The 21,175-nt window shown below is 39.9% G+C and overlaps 1 protein-coding gene across 4 annotated transcripts in view; it reads left to right on the top strand.

The window, feature by feature from the left end:
* LOC137139517 (copine-9-like) overlaps positions 1 to 21,175 on the top strand; it is a 76,593-nt gene that overhangs the window by 26,137 nt on the left and 29,281 nt on the right. For 3 of the 4 annotated variants that reach the window (XM_067526862.1, XM_067526861.1, XM_067526860.1), the window contains 2 exons: positions 1,909 to 1,948; positions 3,862 to 3,941. In XM_067526862.1, the coding sequence (XP_067382963.1) occupies positions 1,909 to 1,948; positions 3,862 to 3,941 (120 nt within the window). The remainder of the gene's footprint in view (positions 1 to 1,908; positions 1,949 to 3,861; positions 3,942 to 21,175) is intronic. The other variant, XM_067526863.1, reaches the window with a different exon arrangement.

Here is a 21,175-nt window from a genome sequence, read left to right as displayed (position 1 = left end):
TTTTCTGAATAAATCTAAATTCATTTAATTCCGAACTTCGATATATGCAGCTCAGTAAAATTTCACACTTTAATTCAAAGTAACTGACCTAATAGAGAAACGCCTTTGATTACATTTGAATAATTTCCTTCTCTGTAGATCTTCAGCTTGGTGAAGGGTTTATTTTACCCATTAAAAATTTGAATAATAAGCCAATCACTGATAAAAATGAAATGATTGAATGGCCAATCATGGATAGAGATTTTCTTTTTAAAAGAAAGCTGTTCACAAAGGCCACTTTAATTAGCATCTGTATACCTACTTGGCTGTTCTGTATGGTTCATCTACCGGTTATGTTTAACCAATAGGAAAAGACCACTTGCATGCCTCTGTGTCTAGTCAAAGCCCAACAATGTTTATGCATATTTCTAACCTCACAGCATCTTTCCTGCTCCTGCTTCAGTCCCCTAACAAGAAGCTTTGTAAAGGTATTGCAAAACAGCATCAGAATTTTAAAGTACCATGACGTTGAAAGTCAACCCGCGTTTAGTCTTCTGCTCTATTCAGTCAGTTAGCTTCTTAACAGAACATAGGAATTTATGGTCAAGATTGACTATGCTAATGCTTTAGAGTTTTGTTTACTTATTTAAATAAAGTGTAGATCAAGAAATAGTTTAACATTTGGAGAAATGCGCCATATTTAATTCTGCACTTAAAATAAAAATAAAATTTCGTTAAATTATTTTACTAATGACTCAAACAGAAAATCAGTCCAACATTATATTGACAGTATATTATTTTACATTGTAAAATAATATACTGTTGAACGCATTTTTCCATTTCCAGAACAAAAAACAAAAAACACACGCACTGATATTTCATTGGATCACCTATACGGCACACATATGCCATGGCATCATTTTAATGAGCATATGCAAATGTCACAATATTTACCGTATTTCCATCGAGAGTTGCATTAATCCACCAAGATCTCATTGATGTATTGATGGTCAACGAGTCGGACCACTGTGTAATGAAAACATCCCAAATATTCTCACGGATGTTAAGCTCTGAACACTTTAGGGGACAATCACACTGTATGTGAAAATACTGTCTCATGCTCCCTGAACTATGAACTCTGGTCTTATCATATTGAAATATGTGCATTGATGGAAAAAAAAACCCATTGATGGAAAAACCTGGTCATTCAGTAAATTCTGGCAGTCGGCTTCTCATTGCACCAGTTGAGGCTGAATAACTTGTTGCCAGCTGAGGCAAATTAATCACTGCAGTAATTATCCAGTCGAAGGCTCTTATTCTTACCAGGTGCGGACTGTCGTTGTTTTTTTATTTATTTTTATTTTTTTGGACAGACAGTGTACTTGTTACTTGGCAGAATACTCTGTTCTCTACTGTAATTTCCTTATTTTACTTTTAATTTGGCCTCTTTCTTTGCCAAACCAATTTCTAGTTTTCTTTCATTTTTTTTATTAAACAACTCAACTGCCTTGAATCTTACCTGTCTTGTATTTGGACCATTTCAGATGTAACCTTGGTGGTGTCTAGCTAGCGAGACAGTAACAGTAAGAAAGGAGAATTTGTTACCTCCCAAAAAAAACCTTCAGGCCCCTGAGTCTATCTCATGTGTCCTTGACCAGTGTTTCCAACAACAGCACAGTCAGCAAACATTAAATCCCCCAGACATTAAATCCTCAGAAGTGTTAAAGTGCATAAATAAATGCATTTTAAAATCAGAATTTCAACTTCCTTAAAGTTTTTACTGAAAAAAAAATTATTTTGTAAAACATCTGTTTCTGCCTGATGCTGTTACCACTAAATACATAAAAAAACTTGCAATATTGCTTTTATAAATGTCTTTAAATGCAATTGTATGTTCCTCCAGTCTTATCACTGGTGTTTTGCCTACAGGTACAATGTGGACTCCAGAAGCTGTAACATTTCCAAACATGTAAGTCCAGCATGTTAGGTTCACATCACAGGTTTTGGCACAGAGCTGACAACTTCCATATGCCTCAGCCTTTAATAATCTGATGGGGAGAACATTTTTAGCCATATCCACATGCATGTTGGCATAAATATATTGTTCCTGTGCATGTTTGCACCACAAGGGGGTTAACATTAGGCAACAGAAACATGGCAGCAGCAAAAATAAATTGTTATTGGAGAAATGTTTCCTGTAAAGGTCGTTTGCGTTGAAACATTACAGGAGCAGTAGGTGCATTTGAAATAGCAGCTTAATTAGAAGAGCAGAAACACAAACATTGTTTCCATGACACAATGTGGGTCCATCCTGGATCTTTCCGTGCAGCTTGTTTCTTATATTTCTAGTGGATTCAGCACGTCCCAGCAGGTAAAGCATTTGGGACGTGTCAAACAAAATTTATGAAAAGATGATCAGATCAGTGACCATGTAAACAGTTGAATTCTAATCTTCAATCATAATGATTTTACTCACAAAGACGAAATAGTGTCCATGCGTTGATGAATTCCTCTAGGAATGTGTGATGCAGCAATCGCACCAATAAATTCAACCAATTCCCCTGTGAATTCTGCACAACCTGGCAATTTAAAAGCTCATGAAAACATCTCCACATGCATCGCACATTTTTCGAAAAAGCTGTTGTGAAATCAGGTATTTCATTCTGCAGCAATCAGGAAAAGGTTCTGCAAAAGCCTAGGAGGGTTGATTATTATAACAAAAATGCCTCTTCTGATTTTTCTTTTTGTCTTTCCTAACAAATGACTCACCTGGGAGTGCAGAAGGTGAGTCTTTACACAGTGCCTTGTCCTCATGAGTCCTGGTGTTGTAATAGCCTTCATTCATTTCACTTTTTTATTTTCCACTTTTGTTTCGCTGTTTCAATCACTTTTATTTCCATCATATTTTTTCGTTCATTCTTTTGAGCCATTTCATCAAGGACAACCACCACTAGCTCCCTACTGGAAATCTTGTCCCCTGTTGTGGTGTTCCTCATTTTGTCCTCCTGCATTTTATCGCTCGCTCAGGTAAAGCGACTTTCAGAAGTCGACTTCAAAGGGAACGCAGCTGTTGTTGTTTGAGACAGCAGCTTGTGCGTGTCACTCACAGGAGCTACACCCATATTCATTTAGGAGGACACCCACCTTCACATGACTAACATCAGCCTGTAGGGCTCTGCCGTTGTTGCTGGACAAGACTTTCATCCTGTTTCAGCCTTTTTTTCTTTTTTTTTGTCTGCGTAGTGTGTGGGTTGGTTGTAAACTTCAAAATTAGCTAATTGAAAGGAGGGGGAAAAAAATTTTCTCTCCTTCTATGAGGACATGAGCCATCGGTCAACATGACTAAAGCAGCTCACTCGGCCTCCTGAGCCTAACCTAGATGGGCTAATGCCTGCTTCTGTAAAAGGTGAAATTAAACCCTAAATTTAAAGCTTCATTTAAAATGACATTTCAATAAGATGAGATTAAACTTTAATAGGCTTTTAATAACGTTAGTATCTCTATTGCTGTCCCCATTGATTTTTTAGAGTGTTTCATGGTTGCTATTACCTCTAATGTTAACTCTGATTATTAAACCACAAGAGGTGCAGATATGTGTAGAGAAATGTGTTTAGTGTTCATGTATTTTAATGTGTTTACTCCCTTGTGTTAAGATATAAACTCTAAAAGTTTTAGAAATCCTCAAATAAATGGAAGTCTGTCACCGCTGAGCACATCGTGGTGTCTTGGAAATGTGTAAAATTAAGAATTGCACCACGTCTGCATGAAGCGGGGCAATATTATGTTGTCTGCAGGTTGTATTTGTCTCTGCTGGGTAGAGTCTGTCTCATGGCCTTGTCACACAATTAAGGTTTTCTCTTCTACCCCCCCCGCCCCCTCACTAAGGACTTTCTGGGCCAGACCTTCTGTACCCTTGGAGAAATAATCGGCTCCACGGGAGGACGGCTGGAGAGGACCCTTTCGTAAGTCTCCCAACATCCTAACACCTGTCCTATTTATCAGTAATAAATGACTGCCTTTCTTTGCTCAGGTGTTGAATCATATTTGTAAAAGCAATAATGCGCATAAATAATTCCTAAATGAGTCCTCCTCCATCTCTTGATCCATATTCATTCGTGGCTGCTGTGGAAAACAACACCATATGAGCCATCTCTCACTAATGCAATGTGTATAGACTCACCCAGTTTAAATACCATCATCTATTATGTTGTTTGATCAGAGTTGGAGAGACCAGCTCAGTCTGTTGTGTCCTGAGCTTTTGTGGCTACAGTATATAATATTGACTTTTTAATATGTTAGACGAAAGCAACTGAAGTCTGCATATATCGACTGCTCCAAGTGTATTTTACTGTGAAAAGGGTCCCGAAGTTCACGTAGTGATGGGTAGATCCATGATCTGCAGATGTTTTGCCGCTATGTGATGAGTTTCTCCCCCTCATAATAAAAGAAAGGAATATGGTGCATTCTTTGCCAGCATGAACCATTTTTATTGCATTTCCGCAGTTAGATAACACACTCTGAAAGGAATGCTGGGAGATGGGGAGAGATGTGGGGTCAGGAGGATCACGAGCCAAATTTGAACCCATTTTATTGCAAGGACGAGGTTTGCTCCTTTCTCTGCCTTTACACTGTGGAGCTCATCATACAGGGTGCAGGGAAACTATTCTTCACTCCTCGCAAACACAATCCTCGTACTTTAGATATAAATCAGAAGCTGAATAACTGAACAAGTGTAACTGCAGCATAGCAACGCTTTTGCCTACATGAAGAAATAGAAAGCATGATTTGTTCCGTAGCTTTTGCACCTACAATAGTGTAACAAATTTTCGACTTCATCTCTTTGATGAGCACCAGTCCACTGAACCAACCCAGTTTAACTTTTTTAACATTCTCATTTATATTCATTATTTTCTTCACTGTTTTGTCCGTAAACTCTCAGAAAATTGGGCAAAATGTCCATCCATTTCCTAATTTGCAAGCTGATCTCACTGTGTGTACAACAAAAGTGCGTTGGCCGCATTTTTTTGAGACACGCAATCTAGCTAATCAAGCAGACTCTACATGCTGCATATGGTTTGCTTTTGTGTTTTATGCAAACAACAATCCAAGACCAAATGTATTCAATTTACAATTAAACACACAGTTTGTTTTAGGATTATTGTTCCAGCAAAGATAATTCATTATTTACCACAATAACCACATTTTCGTGCAGCATAAACTGTGTCAATGTGTGACACAGTGATAAATCAGATGATTAACTTACAGAGAATTTAAAGTTTGTGTTAACTGTTGCGGGCGCCATGTTGTGAGATTTTCCCCTCCCTTTCTGTCGGTGGGTTGGAGTCTGACTCTCTGTCATGATTGTGAAAATCATTGCCACAATAGGTCAGTGGAGTGATGCTGCCTTACCGTACGAGTCCTTTTCTTCCTTTCATCTCGTACCATCAGCGGCTTTCGGCTTGTCCCTTCAGGGGTCACCACAGCAGAAACTCTTCCACACGTTGAGTTGGCATGAGGTTTTACTCCGGATGCCCTTCCTGCCACAACCTTTCCATTTTTATCCTGGCTCGGTGGGTAGCCCTTGGTGGCTGGGCAGGGCCACACCCGGTAGGGTGATATTCGATGCCGCAGCCTTCTGGGTCCCACCCAATGCTACCTGGTCATCCCTTTCAGATTTTAACAATTGAAACCAATTTTTTGGCACCTGCGTCCTGCACCGGTTACCACAATGCAACATAACTTCCCACTTCTTATAGGGGCCCCTTGGTAGTCAACTAAAATCTAAGACCTTTGTTGCATGTTTTTGTCTCTTGCAACATTTCCCGTCACTCTTTCTATTGTGTCCAAATAAGTCAAATATGTCACAAAACAAATAAGGAATTTCCTGTTTCAGCTCAACTCTTTGACTTGAAATAATGAGAATCGTGTTAACCTGTTGAGATATTTCACAAGATACCAAATTTAATCATAGTGATCAAGTGGTTCAACTAAAATACACAAACTCCATAAATGTCACAAACATCAGCAGGTCACCAAAGTCATCAGGATTCACCCACCATGAAAATGGGTACAAAATGTCATGATTATCCATCCGGTTCTCGAGATAGTTTCACTTGGAAATTCAATTGTGGATTGACGAAAAAAACTGACAGCCTTGGAACCACGGACATGCTAAAACATCCAGTGTTACTCCTTTGCCCTGAGCCCCCACACACAAGTTTTTTACACAGTTTTCATCACACGCTCTTCCTGAGCAGCCAACTGAGAACTGAGAAGGGCCTTGAAACGGAACATAAAGCTTTTGGGGAAACAAAAACAACAACAAACCTATATAAGTTCGAGCCTCAAATTACCTATAATTTATATTCTGTTCATATTTTCACTGTAGATGCCAGATGGACCATGTATAACTCCAAAACGATTTGTTGTAGTTGCTCAGTGAATTTAAACCCAACAGACAGTTGTCTCAGCCACTGTTGTCTCTAGAAACAAATGTTTGCTCAATTAAAACTCCAGTCTTCCAGTAACAAGTATATGAATCACTGCTACTGTCTTCAGCAGGACTAGTGATAAGTCCAGTCTGCACGGGCCAGTTTATGGCCCCTGCAGCTGTCCCCTGCCAGTAGGACTACTGACATGATTTAAAAAGCTTATCGTTTTCAGACAGGCTAAACAATCATCCGGCTGTGGGCCACTGTCATCCAAATGGCATTGTGATGGGCAAGCGAGGGACAAAGAGGAAAGTGGAGAAAGACAGAGATGGAAAGACATGTAGTTTGTTATATTTGGGCATCACTGGGATATAAAGTAAATGTGATTACAGTGAAATCGCACACACGCATTTAAAAATAGACTAACATCAAAATAATATAAGAAAGTATAATTTAGAGAGACATCAACGTTTTTATTTTTAAACCTTTTAGTGTTTTTTTTTTTTTAACCCTGCAAACTCTTCAAATCTGCACACACATAATCATGCTTTGCAGACATTTATATATTTATGGATTTTACCTTTACCTTTTTTTTTTTTTTTTTTTTAATGAATTGGGCTTTTAGAGACCTGGACAATTACTCACACTCATCACAAAGCTGTCATAAGGTCCATGTGATTAATCATCCTTTTACTTTATCCATTAATGGAATTCACCTTGAGGAGAGAAAGAGGAAAAGTGACATTAGTGAAAGGTTTCATACAATAAGACTCCTGTCTGTGCGTTTTCTGTAATGGCTCATGCTGTGGTTAACTGGATATGCAGACTTTAGAATTAATGTTTCCTTTTTTTCTTGAATATAAACATTTAAAGAAATGTGTAGAGACGACACGAGTAGAGAAGAAAGTGGTTTCATGACTAATTAATGAGCTATTAAATTAAACCTGATCTTTATGAGGTTGTCTTTACATTTTCTGACACGTGCTTGAAAACCATTTTCTTGAAGCCAGAGTCTCACCAGACTCCATGTAGGAACAAGCGATGCTGCCTGCTTTGTCTAATATGACAAAAAGACCTTTAACTCATGACAAGGAGTCACTGAAAGCACTGAGGTCTGCGTATTTTAAAGGATGCCCTGTGCAGAGTTCTTATAAAAAATATTGTATGTAGTTTTACTATTAGGAAAGCTTTGCGTACAGTTAAGGAAAAAAAAAAAGAACATTAAATTAATTTCTAACCTTTGAATGTTCCAAAGACATTTTTAGCACAGACATCACAGACAGACAACCATTCAGTTACAATCACATTCACACCTACGTGCAATTTTGAGTCCCCTATTAACATAACACGCATGTCTTTGGACTGTGGGAGGAAATCGGAGTACCTGGATGAAAGCCACAAAAGCATGGAGCGAACACACAAACTCCCCACAGAAAGGCTGCAGCTGACGGGATTCAGACGGGGGACCTTATAACTATGAGGTGGCAGTGCTAACCACTCCACTATTGCCATAAAATTTAATCTTTCAAGAAACTTATATAAATAGTTTATATAAGTTCTTTCCAACTTTGATTCTTTCAAAATCCAACAAGTGCCGGCAGGAAAAACCTTTTTACCTTTTTTCCTTCTGATGAAGTCCTTAGCTGAGGTGGTATCATGATTTGTATCACTGTCTCACAGCATAGCGAAGCTCCTCCAAATTAGTTTCAACGCATGTCTCCACAGACTTAATTACAAAAGTTTTCTGCACACCTCTGAATTAATTCTGCTTAGACCACCAAGAGTTATTATGAATAAAGATCAGTAATCCTGTCCCAGAAGTAGCCATGACCTCCCCCGTGCATCGCAGATGGGCTTACATGTAATAGATCATGAGCTGATCCGTTCTTCTCATCACTGATGGAGGTTTGCTGAGCTTTGTTTCAGAAAGTTGGGCGTTTTTTTCTCACTCCTACTGTATTTCTGCTTCTAAAGTTTTCTTCAGATGGTGGATGGTGACACCTTCAGCCCGACTCTGTGGAGGTTGTTGATGTCACTGACAGCTCTCACAATGCTTCTGTCATCAGCTGTTCTGTGTGTGTGTTGCTCAGTTCACTAGTGCTTTCTTTCTTTCCTTCTTTCTTTCGTTTTTTCCGACCTTTCTTTCGACCTTTCTTTTGACGTTCCTAATGTTGCATTGGATATGCCCAATGTTTGCATAATGGCTTTGTTTTTCCTTCCTTTTGTCAAATTTGAAAATGGCTTGCTCTTCTCCCAAAGACAGCTTTCTAAGTGGGGAAAAATCATCAAATGAAGGCTGCAGTTTACAACAAAAACAAAGGATTTGGCCTTGTCATTCCAATACTTTTGTAAGGGACTGTCGTTTCAGTATTATTCACCCTCATTGTAGCTCTGTTTGGGTCTCTGCCAACTCCTCAGCTGCTGAATACTCCAATATGTTGACTTGATAGTTGCTAAAGGCAGAACACAGTGGATCTGTCAGATCAAAACAATAAAGCTGATAGATGCTGAAATGCTTCATTCGCTGCTCCATATAACCCCCCTCATACAATAAACGTATATAAGCCTTGTTAATGTATTGATTAGTGCAGCTTTAAAATTAGGCCACATCAAAAATGTGTGAACTGAAGCTGATGTTTTTTTCCCATAATCCCAACAAAATATTATTTTACCTTTTTATCTAGCTCGTTCTCTGTCATGCATACAAAAAAAAATCCTAAAATACCTGGGACAAAAATATCTGGTGGCCTCAATTCCCTTTAAGACAAATGTTTTGAATTCAGAAAACATCCCAAACAAGCAAAGCAATAGAGCATAGATATGGAACTGTCATATTATTCCCCAATGATCCTTCAATACACCTCGTGTCCGGAGCTTTGTCACGAAACAAATACCCACTTCCCCTCCGCCACCTCTCTGCACAAGCCGTGCAGTTTGGCACTTGACAACCTGCAAGATTAAGCAACAGACAAAAGGAAAGGCGGCAAAAAGAACAACTATTCAAGATGTGTTTCAGGAAAAGGATGGAAATGAAAAGAAGAAGAAAACAATAAGAGGCCAAAAAAGTGAAATCAATATTCCTCCCATGTGGTCAGTGTCTCTGATGGCTGCCTGCAGGGAATAGACGGCTGTCTGGAGCTTCTGATATATCAGACAGAGCAAAGCCCGGGGGGATAATCGAGGGAGGATGAAGGGAGAAAGTGAGAGTGTATGTAAAAGGTGACAGACAACTCAGCAGACCAGAGAGACGGAAGAGAGTAAAGAAGAAATGTAAACGTGAGAAGATGAAGTTTGGTTAAAAGATTTAGTGCGACAGAAACGGTTGATGGATACAGGGAAGGTTCTTAAGTGCAATGGGGGGAGACCGATTTGTGTTTGCCTCAATCTGCAGAGTCTTCTTCCTAAATGTCTTTTAAAGACCGTGCACTTGCAGAGCAAACTGCATGGAGCAATACACACACACACGCAGACTCACAAACTTGTGTAGTTGCTTGGACAAACACAGACACTGTACATAAAAGATCTTCTAGGCCCTGTACATAAAAACTATATAAAAATGTTTTATTGATTTTTTTTTCTGCATATGCTGTCATCTCTCTCTCACACACACACACACACACACACACACACACACACACACACACACACACACGCACACTATCCAAAACATATATGGTTCTGGTAGCCTCCTCATGTAGGTGGGTGTACGTTTTTATAGGTCAACAGTTTTAGAAACGGGCTTCATGCTGCGTGGCGAACTAAACACTCCTTTCCACTTACCTGTGTGTTGCCACGGCAACCGAGGGAGGCTATTAGCCGAGGCAGTAAAAGTATAACAATAATCCAAAATACACCCTTTTGAAAAAATAAATGGGGAGCTTGGCGGGAGGAATTACATGGACACCCATCCAGTGGCACCACATAGCAAAGGTATTTTTACACTGGAATTGATGTTTGTCTAAAGAAATATTATGGGCAATATAATGTATTTAAACATCAAGCATCAGGCATGAGCAAAACTTTGAAACATCACTATCACTTACTAGTTGACGAGTGAGGAAAAAACCAGAGAAATCACCCGTTTGTAAATGTAATCTGAATAAATGAGACAGATCTATTAACAGTCTCACACAGTGCCAGGTGCCCATATGTGGATTGATGAGGTGGACATACTAGACTAAATAAAATGTCTGCAGGGATGGTAGCGTTGCTAGGTTTATGATGGCAAACCAGCCTGTGTCATGAAATTATACCTGTCTGGATTTTGCAGCGAGACAGTGGTCAGTCTGACAGAGCAGTGTGTCAGAGGGCAGGGTGCGTAATTGGGGGCAGTTGGTGGCTGATGTCACATTGGCAAAACCACTACACACATCTAGTAGCACACACTTTTGACAAAAATAAATAAATAAATTGTCAGCCACACCAAATAACATTTTCTGCTCCATGAGAGCTTGCAAACAGTGGCAGATTGCAGCCAGTATTATGTTACTGTTACTGAGCTGCTGCTGGTGGAGGCATCTGCAGATGTCGTCTTATCACAATGAATCACAATATAATAGAGACAGACAGGCAGGAGCACATTGTTAGAAAGTTACTTCTGCCATATGTAGCCATGCTTTCTCTGAGTTTGGCCTGTAGCTTAGTTGCTAGAACACAGGGTAAGTCATTTTCTAAAATAAGCATATTTTGATGTATATTTCTACAGCATAGGTGAATAAGCAAATCTAGGGTGCAGACTAAGGGACATCTCTCCAGAGTAGGTGGGTTTTAGTGTCTTTATGTTGAACATATGATTGTTTTATATTGATAAATTTATGATTAATTTAGAAAATTACAAAAGTTATCTGTTAAAGATGCTCCAAGGCCTCGGAGTACCTTTTTTGGGCCTTGTAGCATCCGTGGTACATGAAAAAGGCTCATCTGTTTCCTCATAAAGTGCTGATAGGGGAATGAGTCACACTGCACAGAAACCTCAAACTGGCTGCGTATGCAGTGTAAATCCTTTAGGCGATTCTTCAAATCCGTAAAACATTCCAGTAAAACACTTTTACATGTTTATATCGCTAAATAATCAACCAGAAGTAAGAGCTGACGGCACGTGCGCTAGATTGGCCGACTCGGTCTCTTGCCAGATCCAGGATTCCCTGTTGGTCAAGCTGACATCATTTGTGAGCTAGACATCAGCTGGTCTTCATTCTGACTGAGTCACAATTGAACCGTCAACGTGCCCCACTGACATTGATCAACAAGGCCTCGTCAATCTATGTGTAACCACCCCGCCACGCACACATGCACACACAATAGTAATTGATCGCTTACAACAGCCATGGATTAGTCTTTGGACACGGTCAGAATTACTTCAGAATTACAGCATCATCTGCAAATGACCAAAATGATTCCCTGGTAATTTTATTCATTGTCTCAAACACTTGACTGCACCTTAGTATTGTCTTTGTATCTGTAATATCACAATCAGTAGAGGTGACCAGGGGCTCCCCCTGTCAAATCCTTCAGTAGGGGCTTAAATCAATCCATACATAGTGGAACCATTCTCAGAGTGGAAGGTTTCCAGCAGCAACCTCTCCACTCCATACTCTTGGAGTACTTGCTACAGAATACTGCAGGGACCTGTGTAGCACAGGTTTTCCAGATCTTTCAGCCGCATGTAGTTGGGAAATAGCAAACTCCCAGCACCCCTTCATTATCAGTGAAAGGCTAATAAGACGGTCAATCGGATGAAGCTAATGAGCTCAGCAGATTCAAAAAGAGCCCATCAACACTGCAGGGGAAGAATTAACTGTATCTACTAGGCTCTTTTACGCAATTTAATCTCAAGACGCTTCATGTGCAGCTTCCCAGTTCTCTTTAAAATAGGGTTAGGCCATAGTTGTAGTCCTGTATTCTGTGCACACGCGAATGTATGAGGGTTGTGTTTAGAGTCATTCGCATGCCTTTTTGTTAGAGTGTCACTACTCGTCCACAAGGGGGCAGCGTCATGTTTGGCAAATCAGTATTTACTGAAGAAGCAGTATAAAACAGGATGCACAAAGTAAAGTTACCCCTGCATAAGCACATCCCTGAATGGTTCGATGGAGAGGCGAACAAACATTTTTTCATTGTTTTCGACATTAACCAATCGGCTCGTTGAAGTGCAGCGGTGTGTGGTGTGCACTTAAGGGCCTCTGTGAGGTCACGCGTGTTACATTTCTCTGGATGGACGTGTATGTGCATCCACGGACAATCATAATTTCACCTTTACCCAGACATAAGAAAGAATAATGTGTTAAAACAACTCACTGTAAATCGAATTAATAGAAGCTATTGATCGTGTTCATTCATTTCATGGTCACTAATATTTAGTGGATTTGTGTTGAATCCCAACACGATTGCCACACACCCGGTAAAAGACTCAAGGGCTTTGATTCCTCCCAGTGACATTTGAAATGCCAGTGACAGAGTATCTCAACAATAAAACTCCAACAGTTTCTCCCTCTTGCTGCCTCTCTGCTTCACACACACACACACACACACACACACACACACACACACACACACACACACACACACACACACACCAGTGTTACCTTCATCTGTACCCTGTGGTTTGTGTCCTACAGAGCCATCACCTACCATCTGGTCTGGTGGTTCAGTGTCTCATCTGGCCTGCTCTGTTATGACAGGCATGAAGACAAAACTGCTGCTGCTGCTGCTGCTGCTGCTGCTGCTCTTCCTCTGTACAGGGCATGAAACCTTATCAGACCCATAATTAAATATGTGGCATTTAATCCTTTCCTTGCTGCAAATGTGAAAAAATATTGTTACATCAGTCCATCTCACATTGACACATTGAGTCTCAGCAAATAGAATCCAGAACCAGTTATTGTTGCTGTGTAGGTAAATGAAATGAAATGAATGAAAAACAAATCAGCCTCACAGCAGATGATTCAGCAAAGATTCACAACTGTTTATCCTCTAGTTGGCAAGAAGTCACTTTTTCTTGTAAAACTAAAGATGTGTTTGCACTTGGCTTTGTATGAGCGAGCGGAAATTAGCTCGAAGCTACTTTAATGCTTTCCAGCTTTGAGCATCTTGGCAAACAATGTGACGTCGTTGTCCTGTGACAGAGATACAGACAACACCTCTAATGTGTTAGTAACACGGCAGGATTTGCAGTAGGATGATACAGCTTTTAATTAAGGTCATCACCACGTTTTTGCACAAAGAGGGACTCCAGTGTTTTTGCCTTTTTGAATATTTGTAGATTGGTCCTGTTGGACAGTATTTTCACACCTGAAAGTCAGAAAATGTCCAAACTAAGGTTCATGTTTTTGTGCAATTCTGTGCATTAGCTTAAGCTAGTTTTGCTTTCACATTGAATTTTTTTCAGCACACTTGAGTACCTACATGGTCCCTTATATACATCTGTCATCACTGCCTATGTGGCTTTTTCTTATGACATTTCACATTCTGCACTGCTGTCACAGTCTCTAATAAGCGGCGCTGCTCTTCCATCCACTTTTATTCTATGGGGGAAAAACATCGTACACTCTGACATTCCTACAGTAGTTGTTTTCTCAAGTCTGTATTTCTTCCTCTGACCAAATGTGAACTAAATCGCCTCCCTGAGCCTCTTTCGTAGTGCAAATTCAACATTTTCCTAACAAGGAAGCAGACTTGTGAAAATCCTCCCTCCCTCTCCCACAAAATCAGTCAGACATTCGCAACTGACACGATCATCCAGCTGTGCAGATGTGGATGAGGAGCCAAGACTAATACCATTCTTTCTATCTCCCCTTTTTCATTTGTATAGCAACAATAATTTGAGGCACCATAAACGAGTGCAGGATTCGCAGGACTATTCTCCATGACTGAGACTGATGCTATTAGCTGTTAACACCGTCTCCTGTCCATCACAGCTGTCTTTTCAGCTAGTACTGACAGACCATAAGTCAACCCTAAGTCTAATAGTCTTTTTTTTTTTTTTCTCAGCTGTGTTTTCAGTCTCAACCAACTCCTAAAGGAAATTTGTGGCTGTTTACCTGCCAAATGCTCCTCTGCGTCCCCCTAACTGTCTGCTGTTTGGTGATGGACGAGTAGTGTTCATTAGGGTTTTAGAGCTCGGGTTTTCACTGAAAGCAGCTGCTTGTCGTGGCCAAAAAAAAAAAAAAAAAAAGAAGCTGTGAGTATGAACCAAAACGGTAAAGGTATGGGGCCAGACAGCTAAACAAGGATCAGAGATCTTTGGACTAACAGGTTGCATTTTTAAAAAGGAAATCCTCACATTGTGAACGTGGTTTCTACGGATGCTGTGATGACATTGTTCTCAGCAGATATAAGCTGCGACAGGCGGAAGGTAACGCACGTGACATGTTTTCCTCTTTGGCTTCTCTGTCACATCTCATTCCAGCTCATACAGTATGTGTGGCCCTGCAACACAGCACTGCTTATTGAACGTGTGCTTCACGTGTGACAACAGCATGCAGCAATGGGCCAACAAAGTCAGTGAAGAAGTTCATCTTTTTTAGGAGGATCAAATTTTTATGACGAAGGCAGGAAATTGCCACACTGCGAATCTTTATGGTCTAGGACTCTACTGGGATGTAGTGTTTGTATATGGTGGCTCATTTGTTTAGGAGTGGCCTTGAGACAGTGCGGCAACAAACACTTAGTGTGGGTTAAATAATTTGGCAGAACCTATAGAGAAAAAGGAAATTGCACTGATTTAATTAAATGCCCTAGAAATGAGTTTAGTGGTTAAGGGAAACAAAACAGGATAAATGCAGAGTAAACTGATTAAAAAGAGAAAGATAAAGGTGAGCTGACCTTGGTTTGTGTTTGACTACAGTTTCATCGGTCACATCGAAGGCAGGAGGGTTAATTAAAGGTGTAGTCCTTCGTTCAGTGCTCCATCAGTAACTACACCCCTTGAAAACTCATGCATCCACTCAATGCAAACACTGGCAAAGATGTTCTCAACACTAGTGGTCTTATTATTGTCACGGGGGCCACTGTGAGCAGCCTGCAGCTACACAGCCCCATACACAGTGAAGTGTGATACACTGTGTACAGAGGTGGTGGAAGCACAAAAACTCAGGATTAAGGTAAAAGTACTGGCCTAACAAAAATTCAACTACAAGTACCCCTCTGCTGTATAGTAAATATAAAAAATAAGGGTCAAAGGTCATTATTGTTAAAACATATTAATGCATCAGCATTTACTAGTACATCATATTTTTTGTAAACAAAAAACAGATTTTTATAATAAATCAAGCAGGTAGTATTACTGTTGTGGCTGATCGGTGTATATTAGACTTATGTGAAATGTAACCACATACTGTAAAATAAATGACAAAGGTATAGAACACAATCAATTACACAATGAGTTAATGAAAGTTAAGTTTTGACCAAATGAGAAGCTCCTGCTACAGACTTAAAACCCAATTCTTCCTCTCGACCCTTCAACTCCACCTAAACAGTGGCGAGATCCTGGAGTCTGTTGGGCCCCTGGCAAAACTTTATGCATCATAAAACCGCTCTGCTTAAGATATGGAAAATACAATAAAATACACACCGCACCACACTTCAGTTCACATAGCACATTAACGGTACAGTGATACACCGTTGTTATTTATAATACACTTTCATTAGACCTGTTTGTTTACAATGAATCATGCGCTACTTGCAGTGGATTGAGAGTCGGGGTCGTCTTAGGGACGTCTGCCATCGGTAGTGTCATTGCAAACTTTGCACACAGTCAGTGCTGTGCATAGTTTAACCTTTGTCAGCACTCCCCCCCGGCCTGGGGCCCCAAGCAGTTGCCCACCTCGCCTTTGCACCTACACAGCTTTGTGCATTCACATGTATTAGTAGTGGTGTCCCGGGTCACTTACTGAGGGTTAGGATTAAATGCTGTTCTCTCTTAACTGACTTTTAGAAATCCTGCTAACCACTGTCATGCAAAGTTTACTTCCCAAAAATACAATCAATTCACTAGTTTCAGTTCACTCCATGTCAAACAGCCACCTTACTTACTATTATCAGAATCAGAATGTATTAAAGTAAAGCTGATTTTGATTAGCTAACATTAATGTTACAATTGTTATTTTAAGACATTTCCTCATATTTTCATATCTCAGTTAATCAGGCAGGGCAGGAGAACAACTTGTTATCCGCACTAGCATGGAAATATTGGAAATATGAACCGGATTACAGAGGTAAGGAAAAAAAAAGATGGTCTTGCCATAGGGATATAAAATATGAGCGCCAATTGGGCCTCTCACTACACTACACTACTTAGCAACTGTGGCTCAAATCACGACAGCATCATTTGCAAACTTTAACAAAGTGGCTGATTGTGGAGAATGTCGAACCTCACGCATTACAACTCGGCATTTTCCCCCTTTTTACTTTTTAATGTTTGCATAGGCTGTCATAGGAAGCATTCGAATTCTCTGCCACCTCTCCTTCATGGCTGTGCAGTAATGTAAATTCCAGACCTCTATTATGCCATGTATAAGGGCCCTTTCACTCATCAACTATCCCCGTGCATAGGCAGGAACTCTCCTTGTGCAGATAGGGTATAATTATCCAGTCTGAGCTGCGTTGTTTTCCATTTAGAGCCGGGGACGTATACTAATAGCAGAGTTTTTTTGAGTGCACACATTGGAGAGACTTTGCCACAAGAATATGAGATATATGTGGTTTAATAAAATGGTTTGGATGCAGACTCAGATTCCCACGATTGAGGCTGGATTCTGAGACGAGGACGGCTGATAATGAGGAAAACCTTTACGATATAAAGAGATGCAACAGAAGGTCTGAACATTTGCAGTAAATAGATGAACTGGATGAAGATGAGTCCATCCTATGTTGCAACTTGTTGGGGCCAATGTTATGGTGGTACACAACACTAAATGGTCAAACTTGTGATGATCAAATCATTAATACTACTTGGAGAAGTATTAATAATAGGCCAACAATGAGTAGCAATGGCAAAATGTATGCGATAAATGAGTGGATTCACTCTGTTCAGTCAGTTGCATAATTAAAATGCCAGTAGTTGACATTAGAAGAAAACAGCAAGATAACAGGAGCATCCAAATGATGCAAGATAATTTATGTTATTCAGCAGAGAAAACATTTCTAAAGATAAACTGAATGGTGGAGACTGCTGCTGCCAACTGCTGCATGACCCCAGTGCTAATTAACTAACACCATTGTTTTTCATATTCTTCTGATTAAAGCACTAAATGGGCTCGATCCGGAACATGCAGAATTATTGATTTACTGACTCCGTTTGTGACTGTGCATCACTAATCCACACTAGATGAGCCTCTTGTTTTTTTTCCAAAGCATGACTGGGCCTTTAAACTCCGCCTGCTGTGAGCAGATTCATTCATTTTCAGTTCTTTAATAAAACGATCTTTTACTTTCTAACACATCCTATAATCATGCAGAGTGTGTTTCATCTTTACATATTCTCCTCTGCTTGTCGCAGCTAACTGGATAATATGATCGTGTTAATTTTACAGTGTCATTGCTTGTTTTACTTGCATTTGATTTAGTTGCTTCCTTTTTTATTTTCCACATCAAGCAGACCTAACATCTGATTTAACAGAAAATCCTTCTTACTACTGGTCAAAAATCTTGTGTTTTTGCACGTAAGAGACCATGATACGCGTGATTTCAGGTCTCTACTAAAATATAATGGATGAGTTATAAATTTAAAAAGTCTTTTTTCTTATAAAGGGACTTTGAGCCAAATTTCTTCCTCAGCTTTGTATGAAACAGCTTTCGGTCCTGTCTCTTTAAGGCCCCTCACTCCTGGTCCGCTCTGTTCTGATTGGCCAGGTTGCAAAAGCAGAACAATGAACTATTGGTGAATTACATGACAACAGGATACTTTTTAAAATAATGGCAGCCATTCTTTCCTATGAAAGTTGCTGAGTGGTGCAAATATGCCAAAAAAACTTCATCTTCCAAATTTTAGTCTACAGTTACAATTATCCATCACATTTCCATGTTTTCCTTAGAGCATAAACACTACTGACCTCCTTCGGTCTCTGCACTTGTAAAAAATGAGGAAAAGTTATTTTGACTATTCAAATGATATTCTTTACTGCCTAGTGCTGACCCAGGGGGGCTTGGTGTGATATGTCCCCTGTGGACAGCATCCTGGTTTGAGGCTGTTCTGTCTATATTAACCAGACACTATTTGATGCATTTACATTTTTGTCTTTCAAGATTTGTCGATAAATAAATAAACAAATAAAAAATCCAATTATGATATCACACAAGTTAATAGGATGTGCCAGAAAATACACAGTTTCTGGAAAAACACTACAGTGTTATTCAATAATGTATTGTGTGAAGTGTACATGTGCAATATCACTCACATTCATTATGTGCCACACTAACTAATAGGTGCAAACTGGGTAATTTATAGGTGTTCAGACCTAAAACATAGGTTTGTTTGTGGAATTATGACATTCAAATGTAGGACTGTTGGGAATGTTTCGGAAAGGACGTGAGAAGGGTGTGAATGTGCGAGTGAATGCTTGTCTGTCTGTGTATGTCTCTCTGTGTTGGCCCTATGATAGGCTGGACACCTGGCCCAAATCTGTTCCCTACAATACGACTTCACCTGGGGTTATGCATCATATTACTACGACAGCACAGTACAGGTAAATATGAGTCTAGTACATAATCTAATACTTTTTTAATCTTAGTCACTGCAGAGGAGGATGTTTTTTCTTTAATGCTAAAATAACTGCATCCACAGTCTCTGGCCAAGCTCTGTTCATCACTGAAACCCTGTATTATTTGGTCAGTATGACAAATTAGCACACTGAAACCTTAATGTTTGATATTTCCCTGAGTCTGAGAGCCAGGCTAGAGCTAGAGAAATCACTGAGGAGATTCTCAGAAGACAAAAAGGAAAAGCCAGGACACCCACACATGGCACTATGTGAAGTTTTCAGATGACAGCTCTGACCTCAAGGTCAACCAGTGATCTGTCAAGACACTATTCTTCATGTCACATCATTAACAGCAGATGGCAGCTTACGAAATGGCTCACAGCTGCCTCGTTTCGCGTGGGCACTGTGCAAGATTTTTGCAAAAATTTCAAATCAATTCACATGAAGTTGGTGGGGGGGGGGGGGGGTGATAATTTTTCAATTCAAGCTTCCAGCAGTAAAAACAAAACACTGACATGGTGAAAACAGATCTCTAACAAGTCTCTGTGGCCTTTTATGCATCTTCTGATGAGGAACAGAGCAGGCAAAAATAATTGTAATTTCTAGCAGAGGAACAGCATGTCATTATTATTCTGTAATCAGTGAGCCGTCAAGGCTCGGACAGATACTCCAGAGGCAGTGTATCCTGTAGGCTAGCTGACGGGTGAGTAGTTGGACACACTGTAGAGACTTTTTAAGGAATATTTCACCAACCTTGGCAGCGCAAGCATGGGAAGAAAGCTGTGAATTTATCAGACAAGGCAAGAGTTGCATACATTATTGCTTTTATGTAATTGTCGTCATTGATTTGTTCCTCACTGGCTCGTCTCTCTCTTTTCTACTTACATGTAAATCATCTTTCATTACGTGGACTATTTGTTCCTCTATCAGCTGTCTTGCTCCTTCTTTCATTTGAAAGAAAAAAATGTGTCAGGGGTCTCTTGATGGGGTCATTATTTTTCACCAAGCTGGTGTCACATCTGAGATGTTCAGGGGTCACTGGACAGCAGCGCTGCCTCCTGGCTTTGCCTGAGGCACGTTGTTTCCAAAAAAGCTGGATTTTTGAACAGCACAAGGCACAAGGCGGCAGATGGAAATCGCTCCCCAAAAAGGCACTAAAAAGCGAAGTCCTAAAAGAGAATAATTACGTTTAATGAAGGCTGGTTGTTCAACTGGGAGTATTCAAATCAAGCTGACCTGAATAACAAATCAACATTATGTCTTGTTCAGCTCCTTTTTTTATTCTGTAGTTTCTGCTGCAGACATAAACTCAGCTAATATTTATCTTTCACAGTAATATGAAGCCTTGGTATTTATGTGTGGTGTGTGTATGTGTGTTTATAAGGGTCCAGATATCCAGTGCTATCGTGACTATGCCGTACGTTTTGACTGCCACCAGAGCTGTAAAACAATGAATGTCTGTCGATATACTTTTCAAAAAGGACAAATGGATCTAGTCTGTCTCTGTACTTTGAGCTCATATAAACTCAACGAATAGAACCAAAGACATCAACTACTTGCTGCTGACACCAAACCGCTTGACTGAAAGAAGAAAAACAAGAGTAAGTGTTGCACTATTGTAGAAATCCTTAAGTGTTTCCAAGCGACTGTTCTAATATAAACCAACCACACAAATGGTCTGTTGGAACAGAGACAGGAAACAGGGTATTGGGTAAAACTTGCATGTAAATTAAAAGACATTTATTTTATCATACTGTACCAATCTGACCCAGCTGGTTTGGCACTGTAGTGTGTATGGTGATGAAACTGTTGTATTAGTACCCAAACAGGATTTGGCCGTAGGCTCAGTAGGTCTTTATCGTGTGTCATCTTCTTTATTGGTTTAAAATACAGAAACATTGACTGAATCTCAATTTTTGTGTTTTTTCATCATCTACCACAACTTACTGCCTACAAAGTCTTTGTTTTAGCCTCGACTTGACCGGTTGGTGGACAGCACTAAATACAAGTATAAGCAACACAGAGTGGTGTAAATGTGACTCCGCTGCCCATTCAGTGGCTCGGTAA

This window comes from Channa argus, chromosome 13, assembly GCF_033026475.1.
Source record: "Channa argus isolate prfri chromosome 13, Channa argus male v1.0, whole genome shotgun sequence".
In the NCBI taxonomy this organism is placed as follows: Eukaryota; Metazoa; Chordata; class Actinopteri; order Anabantiformes; family Channidae; genus Channa; species Channa argus.
The sequence above is the reverse complement of the archived record's forward strand: the minus strand, read 5'-3'. Positions and strand labels throughout refer to the sequence as shown.